This window comes from Phocoena sinus, chromosome 3 (assembly GCF_008692025.1).
Source record: "Phocoena sinus isolate mPhoSin1 chromosome 3, mPhoSin1.pri, whole genome shotgun sequence".
In the NCBI taxonomy this organism is placed as follows: domain Eukaryota; kingdom Metazoa; phylum Chordata; class Mammalia; order Artiodactyla; family Phocoenidae; genus Phocoena; species Phocoena sinus.
In genome coordinates this window covers 48,830,004-48,844,902 of record NC_045765.1, presented here as the reverse complement: position 1 = coordinate 48,844,902, position 14,899 = coordinate 48,830,004, and the positions used below count along the sequence as shown (strand labels likewise).

The 14,899-nt window shown below is 41.8% G+C and overlaps 1 protein-coding gene across 3 annotated transcripts in view; it reads right to left on the bottom strand.

Annotated features, from left to right (window-relative positions):
- Window positions 1–14,899, bottom strand: part of PPP2R2B (protein phosphatase 2 regulatory subunit Bbeta) — a 678,268-nt gene that overhangs the window by 98,506 nt on the left and 564,863 nt on the right. For all 3 annotated transcript variants that reach the window (XM_032628594.1, XM_032628595.1, XM_032628593.1), the window contains 3 exons: window positions 11,362–11,459; window positions 8,187–8,352; window positions 1,175–1,287 (listed from right to left, as the gene is read on the bottom strand). In XM_032628594.1, the coding sequence (XP_032484485.1) occupies window positions 1,175–1,287; window positions 8,187–8,352; window positions 11,362–11,459 (377 nt within the window). The remainder of the gene's footprint in view (window positions 1–1,174; window positions 1,288–8,186; window positions 8,353–11,361; window positions 11,460–14,899) is intronic.

The window sequence follows — 14,899 nt, the reverse complement described above, 5'->3', positions numbered from 1 at the left end:
AATAAACAGATGAACAAATGAATGAATGAATGAACAAACCAACAAGCCAGCTAATCAGGCACACGAAGATCATTCAACTCCCACATTTGCCTCTAAACACAGGGCGGCAACCTCTTTTCCCCACAGGTATTGACACTTCAGTGTCTCTTTGCAGTTTTTGGTTTTCAGTAGAGCTGCTGGCATCTGAAAGCACATATTTTACCCAGTTCTGGAAGTGGCTAGGGGCCAGGGCTGGTCCCAACACGTGCCTGGCTTTACCGTTCACAATGAACACTCCAAAACTAAACTCATCACCCAGTCCCAAATCATTTTAATCTCTATCTAGAGAGCCTTCCTTTAAAAGTCCGCTTTTAGAAATCCATTTCTAACACCATTTTTCTAACAGACATATCCCAGTCTCCCAGAACCAAATATAATTTCTCCCTCCTTCGAACAAACTGCAACTCTCTGACTCTCATTGCATTTATCTTACTCTAGTTACTGTCATAAACATTTGCATATTAGTCCTACCCATCCTCTTTCCTTACCAGACTGTGCTTTTCTGGACAGCAGGAAGGAAGCTACCAAGACTAATAGTAGAGATCACTTCTTGAGTACCAGCCATGGAATAAAGGCTTTTCATCCTCACTGCATTTTAGCCTCAGAAGCCCACACACAGTAAGGTACTAGGTTCACTGTTTTGCAGATGGAGAAACTAAAAATAACTTGCACGACTGAAGTTCAAAAAAGGGAGTGACTACGTGAGAGTCTGGTAAGTGGCAGAATTTGAACCCAGGCCTGTTTGATTCAGAAGTTCATGTTCCGAATCACAAGACTCCAACTTCCTATCTGGGGAGTGCCGTGCTTGTACCTTGAAGGTGCTCAAGACATGTTAGATGATGCAAACAGACAGAGGCTAAGAACATAGTAATGCATGGCAGTGACCCTGCAGGTAAGTCCTCAGGGGCGAAAGGAAACGTGGATTTATAGTCATCAGAGGTTGGTGCCTGTCCTGTTCCTTCACCTACCACCAGAGGCTCAGGTAGGCGGGGTCTCTGCTTGACCTCCCTCCCTCATACCTGAGAGGGGCAACCTATAGCAGCAGCCAGCATGCAGCCAAACTTCCCCTCCACTTCCCCTGACCTTGGTTGCCAAGGAAACTGAAAGAAGGTGGAAAACCAGCCGTTGGGCTCACCCGCAAGGTGGTGATGGTGGCAGGATCCCGCAGCCGGCCCTCCTCATCTTTCAGGTTGTAGCCTTCCGGCCTCTTATCACGCTCGCTGACTTTCCACAGCTTCACAGTTTTATCTGCGGAGGGCAACCAGAGGAAATCAAAATGACGGTGAGAGGAAACTGGTAAAGGAGTCTTTTTTTTTTTTTTTTTTTGCGGGACCCAGTTGGGGGCGGTTGCAGGGAGAGGTGATGGTCACGATGGAAGGGACTGCTAGGGAAACTGGCTCATGTCAAGGGCTTCAGTGCATAAATCTCAAGGCCTCTGAAGGCACAGCTCATGTTTCAAAATGAAAACATTTATTGTGCTGAGACAAACGGTTTCCCTGACAATGGGCTGTTAAATCTATAGCTTACATTTAAATTGGATCATTCAATAATAATATATCCTGAACACTGAATAAGAGTAGTCGCAAGATATGTAGAATTAACGATGTAACCATGTTAGCGCTTTCCATGGAGAATTTACTTAATATTCACAATAACCCTGAGATGTAAGTTCAATTATTATCCTCATTTCAGCATCCCACCTCACGAAATACTGTCCCTAGCATGACCTGAGAGGCCCTCCGTCACCTGCACCCCTACGTCCTCACACTTTATGATCTCACTGTCTACCCCACTCCCTGCCACTTCCTGTGCTCCTGCCACCCGGTTTCCTTACAGCTTCTTGTATAGGTTAATCCCACTCCAGCCTCAGGGCTTTTGCACTAGCTGCTCCTCCTGCCAGGAAAGCCCTTTACCCTCTTTTTCACAAGATTTGTTCCTTCACTTTGCTCTCCTCTGTTTTTGTCCCAACCTCAGAGGGGGTCTTTCCTAACCAACCTACAGAAAGATGTTTTCCTCACCGTTCTGTATCCCCTCTTCCTGCTTTATTTTTATTCGGAGTACGTTTCACTCTCTGGCAATTTAATTATCTCGTCTCCCTCACAGTGATTTAAATATCATTGGAGGCAGGGATTCGGTCTGTCTTGTTCCTCACTGTATCTCCAACACCTACAACAGTGCCTGGGGCATAGTGGATGTTCAAGAAATAGGAGTTGGATGAATGAATGCATCTCATTTACACAGTGCATCTTGTTAGCGGTACTCAGGAAAGTAAAATGAGAAGGAGATTCATCCAAATGCTTTCCCCTTTCAGTCTCTTTTCTGAGTCCCCAGCTGAAAATGACCTTTCTTAGCTCTGTACCGTCCCAGGACTCTACACCACTTGGTGACCCCTGTCATTCTCTACAGCAATACAACAGGGGTGAGGACTCCAATGCCTACAAGAGGTAGGCAGTGCCCAGGGAATGAGTGAAAGGGGGTGGGGCATCAGGGGAGCTGGAGATGGCATGCCCCACCTGCAGTCTTTTGATTCCATCTTTTAAAAATTAAAGTAGAGTTGATTTACAATGTTGTGCTAGTTTCATGTGTGTAGCACAGTGATTCAGGTATATGTACATACATATATATATATACACACACACACACATACATATATATATATATATATATATATACACACAGATATATATATCTATATATACTTTTTTCAGATTCTCTTCCCTTATAGATTATTACAAAATATTGAGTAGAGTTCCCTGTGCTATACAGTAGGTCCTTGTTGGTTATCTATTTTACATATAGTAGTGTGTATATGTTAATCCATTTTTTAAGGAAACATGTTTGGGCCAAACAGATCATGTCTGTGGTTGCATGCCTTTGTAGGCCTTTCTTATCAGATCCTGCGTTCATTATTCGTTCTAACTTCTCTTCTGGACGGCAGACACTCGACGGCTCCTCTGCATCTTGCTCTGTGCCTGCACAGGGTGGCTTTGGAAGCAGACAACCTTGGGTCCCATCCCGACTCCAACGCCAGCCACCACGTGGCCGAGGGCTGGGATTCACGTGCAGTAGGCACCTAACCAGTCTTTGGGTGACAGACAAAGGGGAGTAGCAGATAAAGCAGGAGAAAAGGTACAGAGTGGCCAATTAAGTTTGAATTTCAGAAATATGAGTAACTTTTTAGTACAAGTATGTCCTCAATACTCTAATCTTACAAATAGAGATAGTTAACTCCTCTACGCCTCAGTTTCTTTATATGTAAATTGGGGAAAACCGTGTCGCCCTCATGGGGCTCTTTGAGGATTAAATGAAAGAATGCATGTAGTGTTTAGCCCAGTGTTGCACTTCTAATAATGGTTCACAAATAGCAGCTGTTGTTAGAATTAGCAAACTAGGCAACTGTTCTGCAATAATAAGATGTTGCTCTGACAGCGTGAGCTTCATCCCATGATGATGTCAGCACATCTTACTTCCTGTCAGTAAGGCTGTCAGGGGAGGAAAGCCACCCCTGTATCCTGCCTATATTAGGATTCCTTTGCTCCTCCGCCCCTCATCTCCCTCCTCCATCTCTCCTTGGCAAATGCCTTGTCCTCAGTGGTCTGAAATGCACATTATGAAGTGGGCTTCCTGCAACAATTTGGCTACTCTAACAGAGAAGGGCCCCTGTTTCCTAACATGTGGGCATCACTTGGGCTGGCCATGTCTGCTGGCATGCCTGTAAAGTCTACTAAGTATAAGATTTGTGCATTCAGCCCGGCTTGTACTGGGACAGAAGGCGAAGAAGTCTCTCCCAGATGTTGGGTTGAATTTAGAATTTTCTATCTATACTCTTCTGGTCCTACCCTCACTGAATATAGGCTGCATAATGACCTGCTTTTTAGGTTGAGAAGATGAAACATGGGCCATATGTATTCAGTCATTTGATTAACTACTAATCAGAGATCAGAGTAGATTAGCTACTGTGGCTTAGAAGAACCCAAATCAGTGAATTTTAATACTGATTATTTTCTATTGCTGGGCTTTGGAATGTAGCCCATCCCAACTGCAAGGCAATTCTTCTTTTACATTTTTCATATTAGGAATGATAAATTGCTATACAGAGAAAGAGAGAAATTGGAGGTAAAACATAAAGAATAAAAATCCCTAAAATCCCTGCAGTCTGGGACAACCCTTGTTAACATTTTACATAGTTCCTTGTAGTATTTTTCTATGCATTTTTTTGAAGAGGGGTATAAACCTATAATAATATCTCATATATAGATTTTACATTTCTCATTTTATTTTCTTCTTTTTATTACACAACTGGTACATAAAATTGTAGAAAATGAAAATGAACACAAAAAAATGAAAAACTCCTTCAATTCCAGTAGACAAAGACAACTACTATGAAAAATTTATGTATATCCTTGTATTATATTTGTGTGTGGAATTATATAACTTTTTTTTTTTTTTTTTTTTTTTTTTTTTTTGCGGTATGAGGGCCTCTCACTGTCGTGGCCTCTCCCGCTGCAGAGCACAGGCTCCGGACGCGCAGGCTCAGCGGCCATGGCTCATGGGCCCAGCCGTTCCGCGGCACGTGGGATCTTCCTGGACCGGGGCACGAACCCGTGTCCCCTGCATCGGCAGGCGGACTCTCAACCACTGCGCCACCAGGGAAGCCCCTATATAACTTTTTAAATAGCTTTTAATAGATGTATCATGCTATGCATAGTTTATAATACGCTTTCTTCCTATTTACCTATCTATACCAACATCTATTTCTACAAATACATAATGTATTTTATGTATTTAAAACACATAAAAGAATTAGTTAATAATTAAAGGTCTAGTAATGGGAGATTTATTAATAAACTATAGAAAAAAAATACAAGGGAATACCATGCAGTCATTGAAAATGTTATGGTATTTTAGGAGAAATATTTCATAATTAGGAAGGTATTCCTGTTATTATGTGTTATATTATTATATAAAAAAATCTGGTTGCAAAACAGTTATAGAATATGTCATATTTTTGTTAAGAAACAAACAGATTTATCCATGCCTCTTTGCTTTTCTCTTTTTTTTGGGGGGGGTTCACGGGCCTCTCGCTGTTGTGGCCTCTCCCACTGCGGAGCACAGGCTCCGGACGTGCAGGCTCCGCGGCACGTGGGATCTTCCCGGACCGGGGCACGAACCCGTGTCCCCTGCATCGGCAGGCGGACTCCCAACCACTGCGCCACCAGGGAAGCCCTGCTTTTCTCTTTAAAAGACATTAATAGCGGTTCTCTCTGGATAGGAACACTTTCCTTATCTGCATTTTGTTTCTCTGCATTTTCTAAATTTTTTACAATGAACACTTACTACGCTCATAGCATGAAAAATAAATTAAGTATACCTTTTCCTCTCATCATAGGAATTAAGATAGAAGTAGACATTCTAGGTAAAGCAATGTGTCTTCATCTGGCGAATAATTTTAAGGTCTATCTTTACAACTGAAGGTTGGTTTTATTTTTCATTAAAATTTCTAAAGCCGGGAATGTATTCTAGCAGAAGATAAAAACTGTACCCAGCTATAATGAGATAAGCACAATTTTTTTTAAAAAAAGATAATTGATGGTGAATTCAATTCAATTCCCCATGGTTGGGATGCCTGGAGTTATTCTTGACTTTATTATCACACAATTTTTCTTGACGCAGTAGCTTGAAGCTCTCTGGATAAAAAAGTCTGAGGAACATGTAGCTGTTACTATGAGTAATGGCTTTTTCTTTCTTCTGGCTGGCTCTCTGAGCAGTTTATCATTACTTGTGGCAGCTTTTAAACACAATCTTATCATCTATCTTCATTTTCTCTTTTGTACAGTAATTCCAATCGTCTTCCATTAATTTCTGCATGTTAACCTATTTGGCTTAAGGGGGATTCTCAACCTCAATATTAGTATAAAAAAGAAAATCACATATGAGCATGGGAATTTTTCTTCTAAGAATCATTTTGAGATGCTGTTGGCATATGAAATAGCATCCCAAATGGGAAGATAATATCCTTGTTAATCAAAAAACTATTTAAAAACTCAATTAACAGAACATTATGCTATATAATTAATCTTCATTGCATTTCACTGATTTCTTTCCCATCCCCCCCCACAAAGTAGTTAATATGTCTTTTATCTCTTTGAATTCTATTGTAATAATCAACAGGCTAAATTTAATAATATAAAGTAAGCTAGCTATAGGAGATAATCAGATGCTTTTTCTCTGCCTAAAGTAATTAAGTCAAAATCATCAGAAGTTTCTTCCATTCTAAGTTGTGTTGAATCTGCTGAGCCTTTGAGGGAAACTTAAACCAAACTAAAAGCGAAGAGACTGAAACAAATTCATGTGGCTTGACTTTTGGGAAATCAAGATCAAAAAATGTAAACAAGACAATAAATGAGAAAAAATTAAATTACTTGGAATCTGGAAGAACAGCTGAGTGGAGATCTGGTCATGTTGAGATAAGCTCTGCTTGAATAACCCTAAACTGGCTATTTCAGAACTGTCACTTTATATATTTATACCCTGGCTTTTTCATTTGAGGGATTTTTTTGGTTCATATGCATTAAAAACTTTCCCCTCCTGTTTTTTTTTTTTTTTTTTTTTTTTTTTCTTTTTTCTTTAAACCCCACATTTGTTTATTTATTTATTTTTGGCTGTGTTGGGTCTTCGTTTCTGTGCGAGGGCTTTCTCTAGTTGTGGCAAGTGGGGACCACTCTTCATCGCGGTGCACGGGCCTCTCACTATCGTGGCCTCTCTTGTTGCAGAGCACAGGCTCCAGACGTGCAGGCTCAGCAGTTGTGGCTCACGGGCCTAGTTGCTCTGCGGCATGTGGGATCTTCCCAGACCAGGGCCCGAACCCGTGTCCCCTGCATTAGCAGGCAGACTCTCAACCGCTGCGCCACCAGGGAAGCCCTCCCCTCCTGTTTTTCATAAGATTAAAATAAAACTCATTGTGAAAACTTAGAAAATAAAAACAATTTTACTTTCTAAGTTATCACAATGAGTTTTATTTTAATCTTATGAAAAAGAGGGGGGAAATTTAAGGAATAAATTGACAAGTCACCCATAATGCACAGTCAAAATTAATCATGATAAACCTTTCAGTGTGTTTCCTTTCAGTCTTTAAAAATGTTAATATATGTTTGATCGTAGTATATACACAGTCTGCATTTTTTTTAACTTCACGTATGAGCATTACCCTTTCTTAATAAATGTTGGAGATAGGCAGAAAGCAAACCCCTTGTTTCTTGATTTATATTTAAATGTGTACTCCTCAAAGACACATACACAGGATGTTGAAATGAATCACTCTCCAGCTTATTTGCTTGGGAGACGGTGTTTAATTTGTATATACTAATCCTCTAATTGTTATGCTATTCAATTAGCACCCTTTCGTATATGATTTTATTCTGAATTGTTTTGAGTGTAGATGGCCTCTTTCACAGCAAGGGTATTAAGAAGTTTTAGGGTTGGTAATTCCACTGTGTAAAGGTTTACAGATTAATACGGAATCAGCTTCCGTGTTCAACCCCGAACATTCTCTCTCTCTCTGACCTATTTATATCGACTCTCCCTAAACCAACAAATGATATAAGAAGAGTATGAAGGGAGAAGGGAGAAAGAGAAGAAACCATTACTGGATCAGTGTTTTGATGGGGTCCCCTCTCTTCTTGACCTATGTTTCTACTAGAGAGCTTGATTGTGTCAGACAAGGACATCTGCTTTCCAAACCCCCAAATATATTCAGGGATTAATAACTTCTACTGAGTACGCCAAACACACAGGGACGGCATGTTTAGCTTCCCGAAATGTGTTCCCAGAATAACATTCAGTAAATCTTTAGACAGGAAGTCACATTCCCAAAACACCTGGAAATAATCTGCATTAGTCAAAAACTACAGATAACAAGTCTCACATAATCCGACCATAAATTTGTTATTTTTAAAAAAGAATAAGTACTATTTACTGAGGGCCTATTCTCTGCCAGGCATTCTGCTAGGCATCTTGCAGATACGGTTTCTAAGTTTTTCAACAGCCTGCAAGGTAAAAAGGAAGATGGAGGCTAAAAGAGATTGAAATATAGGGTTTGCTGACTGTATCTCTCAAAATACCAAACAAGACAAGTCACCTCCACATACCATTAGTAGACAGAAGGAAGTAGGCTGCATTCTGCTGAGGGAGCCATCTTATTTTATTGATTTTTTCTTCTATTTCTAAACTCTTCAGGTAATCGAACTCGGGTTCATGGCTCTGGAATGTGCTGTAAACATTGTATTCACCCCTACGATGAACCTGATTTTTACTCTGTAGGAAGGGGAAAAAAAAAAGTCACATGAAAGATTAAATCACATAAGCCAACTGCAAATTCACCGGTTCCTTCTTTTTCTGAGTAGAGTCATGAGGGGTGAGACGGGCAGGCCGTGTCCAAGTGGGCTGAGGGCAGGACTACGACGGCCATGGGTTCCTCCTTAGCTCAGTGCCCTCAGGCTGTTGATCATGCACCCCTGGTGGTAAATACTGGCACCTTCAATATTTACAACTTTTTACTTATAAAGTATATACATAAACTGCTGCATGTCTTGGACACCCTTCGGAGCGAGTCATCCCATGCTGATGTCCGTACAGACTTGTATCAATCTTTTAACAAAAACACATAGCTATAGCATCTGCACCTTTCACTGGCCTTTTAAAATCTCATCAGATCTTCATAGAATCTCTGAGAGGTGCACAGAGCAGGGAAGTGAACAAAAGAGGCTCACAGAAATTAAAATGACTTCTCAAAGGTCACACAGCTTATAAGCAGTGGATCTCTCCCTCTCCTTTTTCCAACATGAATAACAAAACAGACATGAGTGCAGAGATGACACGTGAATCATTAGGAGAACCATGAGACTTTGCACTGGCTTCCCCCCAGCGCCGATTATGCAAAGTGCACACAGCAGGAACTAAATAAATGGTGAGAGAACAAAACATAAAGGAAGGGTGTGCAGAAAGGGACGAGAGAAAGAAGAAAGGTGGATAGGAGGAAAAGATGGTGTGAAAGAGAGAAAGGGAAGAAGGGAAAAGAAGGAGGAGAGGTTTGCATTTTAGGACCTAGTGACCAAGAGCCTCAAGATTCAGGCTTTGGAAAACTGTGTTCAAAAATTCAAATCCAGGTCTTGCTAGGCATTTGCCATAAATGCTTGACTCTTCATAAAAGGCTCAGTTAAAAAATTTTTATCTCTGGGTAGATACTGAACATTCAAACCCAAGTCTCAATTTACTGATGGGTGATGGTACCGATACCCAGACGTTAAAAGTGCTTGTGAGGGCACTGAGGTTCCTTGAACAAATTTTCCAGGACAGCACGTCTTGAGGATTCACGCACGGGAGCCACCCACAGGAATCAAAAGAAGGCCTGACCTAGATGTTGTCACATGGCTGTGTTTCTCAAGCTCAGTGTTCATTCAACCCCAAGTCTCACCGCAAATCTCAACATTTAACTGCAGGCTATTATCCTCAACATTTATTCCTTATTGAACAAAACCACCCTCCTTTGGAAAATGTGTCCCCCTTCTTTCTACTAATGAATCAGGCTCCCCAAATATTTCAGTAAATTAAAATAGGTGAAAGCTATAAATACCTAATGGGCAACATGGAGCGGAATATTACTGGCAACACCCTGCCTTGGGTAATTTATGCTAAACAGCTCCTCTGGTTTCTCTTTATCATCACTATGAACCTAATTGGATTTTTTAAAAAATTGAAGAAGAAGGTTTGAAAATCAATTTTAAAAGGACTTTAAAGGCTGACATACTCGCTCCTATCCTGTTTACTGCAGAGAGAGCTAGTCCACCTGAGAAATAAATTTTTACGACTGTTGATTTGCTACCATCCAAATCAGACTGTCAAGTGTGTGTAGGATGTGCCAGACCAATTAGCACTAGGCAGCTCCGGAAAAGCAGGAAAAATTCCAGGTCACGAAGAGCTATTAGTTCCTACTTGCCAACAACATTTTCGTGTTTCCAGGGCCAATGGAATAGGCTGGGTGCCTGATTTAATGCTGAACACTTGAATTCATACAGAACCCCGAGGGATTACGATGCCCTTATAGAAATTAATTGCAAATAATGTACAATTACCAAATATATCACCTCTAAATGAGGCTTTCCTTTTTTGAGGGGAGGTGGAACACAAATGACTTTGAGGCACAAAGCAGGCTTTAAATTGCTAGGGAAGTCTCTTGTGAAACCTCCCTCCTGCACCGGGCCCTCCTGCTACGCTGTGCCGGGTGAATCTCCGAGGCAGGCGGCAGCAGATGGGAGAGTTATTTGAACACAGACTGGCCTGCTGGAAGCTTCAGGACCACGCCGGCGGAGGCCAAGGAAATCAAATTGGGCCATAATTTCATTCTGACAGAACAGAAGCAGACACCAAAAAACTCAATTTATATGAAAAAGAGAAACAATTCCTAGTGGAACCCAAGTCTCAGGAAGAAATGGGCTTTTCGAGATTCACTGGGAGTTAGAACTGCTGCTCAGAATGCATACAGCATTCAGCTGCAGGGAACTTCGTGTCACCTATAGTAAAGTGTGGGCTACATGCATTGCTCAGATGGCATTTTCTGGGATTTCTCTCCCTTTGGTAGGGGGAGCTACCATTTTCTTTTTTTTTTTATGGTTAGCAATAAAGTATTTTTAATTAAGGTATATACGTTGTTTTTTTAGACATAATGCTACTGCATACTTAACAGACCACAGTATAGTGTAAATATATAACTTTTATATGCCCTGGGAAATCAAAACACTGGTGTGACTTGCTTTATTGTGATATTCCCTTTATTGCGATATTCCCTTTATTGCGGTGGCCTGGAACTGAGCCCACGATCTCACTGAAGCGTGCCTGTAAATTGTATGTATTCTCTTCTGACCCAAGTTATCCTTTTCATATCTGTTGGGGAAGGGTTATATTTTTTATCCTAGGTATTCTGTTAGGAGTCCCTGAATTTCAACAGCTGGAGGAGGATAAACCCCACTGAAAAAGGAGGCGTTACACTCAACAAGCACCCGTGGAATTTTGCAGGTCAGATGAGAAGTGAGGCTGTTTTGAATGTGCAATACCCAGGTTTGGAAAGATGAGACCTTGCCCAGAAAAGGCTCTATTTTCCGGTGCTTTTGTGAGCCTGAGTGTGTAACTACTGATGTTAATGACTTTTGGGCAGTTTTAGTTTGCAAGCCAAGCAGCAAGGTTAAGGGCGACACATGAGGATTAAGGAACAGTGGGAGGCCTTCTTTAAAAGAAGAAAATGGCTATTTTGCATTCACTGCCACTTACCTCCTGCTCTCGTTGAAATATTACAACCCGACCCCCCTTGTCCCCTGTCGCTAGTAATTCTCCCGTGTGGTTGAATTCTACCGTAGAGATAATGTCAGCTGAAAAAAAGAAGACAAAGGCAATTTAAGTAACTGCACACTTACTTTGAAACGATAGATAATAGACATACTTTTCTGTGCATTTAAGGGCTTAGGGCTTTGTCTCTGCAGTGGAATTTACAAGGATTCTGTGTTCTGTATTTTAAGTGCCACTAGAAGTGGCACTTGGGAAAGTAAATTTCCTAGATGCCCACACTGCACTGTGGTCTCTAGGAACAACTGGAGAAAACAAAAGGAAAAAGCACATTCAGACCCTTTTGTTTTGGGCAAGAGAAAATGAATTTCTTTACGGGCGCAGGGAAATGGCAATTTTCTTTGATAATTTCTACCAACCACAGGCTCTTTTCCCACCCGTGTCCTTCTGCATTCCCCTTTCTTCTACACCCAGAAACTTCCCCAAATGAGTTTCAGTTGTGGAATCCAAATGAGGGCTGAAGACTGAGGAAGAAGGGGTGAGATGCTTGAAGCTCAGACACCGAAAACAAAGGGGCGGATCACAGAGGAATCGTCGTCGGGAAATCTCCAGGAGCTGGAAATTCAAGGAGGGACCCCACAAATGCTCCCTCTTTTCTGGTGAGCCGAACACACCCTTCTGGAAGAGCAGGGCCTTACTGCAACCCCAGGAGAAAGGTGCTGAGAAAACAGGGTCACGAGGTCAGAGAGAAATTTGTACTCTGTATTTTTTTTTAAGTATATTTTTTTTATTGGAGTATAATTGCTTTACAATGTTGTGTTAATTTCTGCTGTATAATGGCATGAATCAGCTATATGTATATCTATATCCTCTCCCTCTTGTACTCTGTATTTCTAAACAGAGAAAATACACAGGCATCAGGAACTCAGCTCACAGATAATTGCTGAAGGAATGCCAGCCTGCCAAATCTTTCTTCAGTGCTGGTAAGTTACCCCCCGAGGAACACGGACAGGTAAATTACCTATGATTGGATTTATTAGGGCTATTTTTAGAAAAATGTCAGAGGTTAATTCCTCTGCAATTATTCCCCTGCAGGGCTCCAACAATTGCTACCGAGAGTGCAAATGAGTTTAAAAAAAAAAAAAAGAAGGAAGCAGGGGAATTATGACTGTGGCCTTTGACAGAAGTACATTCTGAAGATTATGTCCATGTAAGGAAAGCAAAGGGGAAACAGTGAGGTGGAAAACTAAGGCAATTACCCCTGAATAATTCAAATCTCAAATCATACTTTAATATCATCATTGCAGGATTTTCTTTGTATGCCTGATTGATTCAGGTAAGTAGTGTAAAATTCTCCACTTTGCTTCTAACTGTCCTTTTCCATCCATGAAAAAGCTTCAAATGGTCATTCTTTGCCCAGAAGGAAAAAGAATAAGGCATAAACCATAGGCACTTGCAAGCCAGGCACATTTAAAAGAATAATTCATGATTTCTGTTTTGGCATCTTAGATGACTGACCCCAGTGGTAGCAGATTCAAATCCTACAGGGCCACGCACGAGGCGACGTGAAGTAGCAAGCTTGCGTTTCCTCTTAAAAGACAAGTGGCTACTCAGTTTAAGCCAACTGTGACTATGAAATATTACCTGTATTGCCAGATATTCTGAGTTTTTTTAAAAAAGGAAGCTGGAAATCCAGAGTTTTATGCAAAATCGCTTTAGTTTTACATATTGGCAACCAATTATTTTGTTCAGTGCCATGACATTAAGAAAAATATAATCTTGTCTATCAGCTGAAAATGGTTTGTGGGTCACCAGCTTCTGACCTCTGGTCTCTAGAGTCTGCCTTCAGAAAAGGCCACCCCATTCCTTAATTGACAATCTCAACTGGACATCCCATCCATTCGCTCAAGAAGACCCCTACAACCGGGCTTCCCTGGTGGCGCAGTGGTTGAGAGTCCGCCTGCCGATGCAGGGGACACGGGATCGTGCCCCGGTCAGGGAAGATCCCACATGCCGCGGAGCGGCTGGGCCCGTGAGCCATGGCCGCTGAGCCTGCGCGTCCGGAGCCTGTGCTCCGCAACGGGAGAGGCCACAACAGTGAGAGGCCCGCGTACCGCAAAAAACAAAAAAGACGACCCCTACAAATGAATACTACCCGAAGGAAACACAGAAGAAGCTGCGTGGCTACTCAGTTCCTGAAGTAAGTTTAGAAGGCCCATTTCTAGAACAAGGGCCCAAATAGGAAGGAGCAGGCAAGCCCAGCAAAGCTGGGAAGCCAGCCACCAGGAGAGAATTATCGGCCACTTTCCTTTTTTAGAGTTTGCGTGTCTTAGCAAAGCACTCTCGTGTACAGAGGAGACAAGAAGGCTGTTTAATGTTTGCAGTCGCCTCAGAACGCCCTGGTTGAAAAGCACTCGAGTGCTAGGATACACTTCTAACATTAGTTCCTGCTTCTGCCTTTTCAATGAGTGGCTAGCCATGGGGTTATTCACGAAGCTTCCTGGCTTTGGGGGGAGAACCTAAAGCAGACATGGCTATTTCTTTTCACTTCCAGGCTTCTGTCAGGTACTAAAAAATGAGTCGAGAAAGAGAAGTAAGGAGCGATGAGAGGGTGGTGAGGAGACCAGGCCTGGGGGTTAACAGTGCCATACTCATGTCTTTAGGGCTAAGATTCTACTGAAGGGCAGCTGAAGCCCTTCCTCTCAGCAGCTGTGTGAACACAGATGCTGGAGCTCTAGGTGGGTTCCAGGGCTAGTGCACTGACAACAAAGAGATGGGTCTTCCTTTTTGGTGACATTGAGTATTGGAAGGAAGAGGTAAGTAGCTCTTTCCAAGATCAGCCTCTGGCTCAGTTTCCAAGAAAATGCCATTCCAAGGGAAACAAAATTCAGTCTCCCAGGGATGACATTCATACTGTCTTTTTTGCCTGGACCCTGAAAATGTCTTCACTCTCTCTTTAAGAGGCACACAGGTCAAATCAAGGTAGGATTCAAGCTCAAGTCCAAGCCACATGACACAAGGCGGTATTATTAGAACTTTGCACTATGGGATAACAGGCATGGTCCCAGCTATAAAAATACCTCCTTCGTTTTCCAAGCGTTATCATTGTTTGTGCTATGTCTCCCTCAAGAACCTTGTCAGAGAAAGGTTGACTGGTATGGCAGGATTCTGAAATTCCTTAGTCTGTTGCCAAGTCCTTTCCTTTATTTTAACCCTGCCAGGCAGGTGGTCTGTATATTGGGTTGCTTATATATGGCTACTGTGTGCTTCCCTTCAGAACATACGCGTTGCAGCTCAAGTTAATACGTGTTTTGAACTTTTATGTTTCCTGACTCATTTATCATGGCTAGGCCATAGGCGTAACCAGAGTATTTTACTGCCCTATCCATCTCTGCATGGCTTCATCTATGACTGTTTAATAATTGATGCAAAATTCATGAATCACCCCACATTCCAGTTTCAAGATACAGAAACTTCTGATACAATACTCCTGTGCTTGCAACACGCTCTTGGTAGAGCAGTTTAA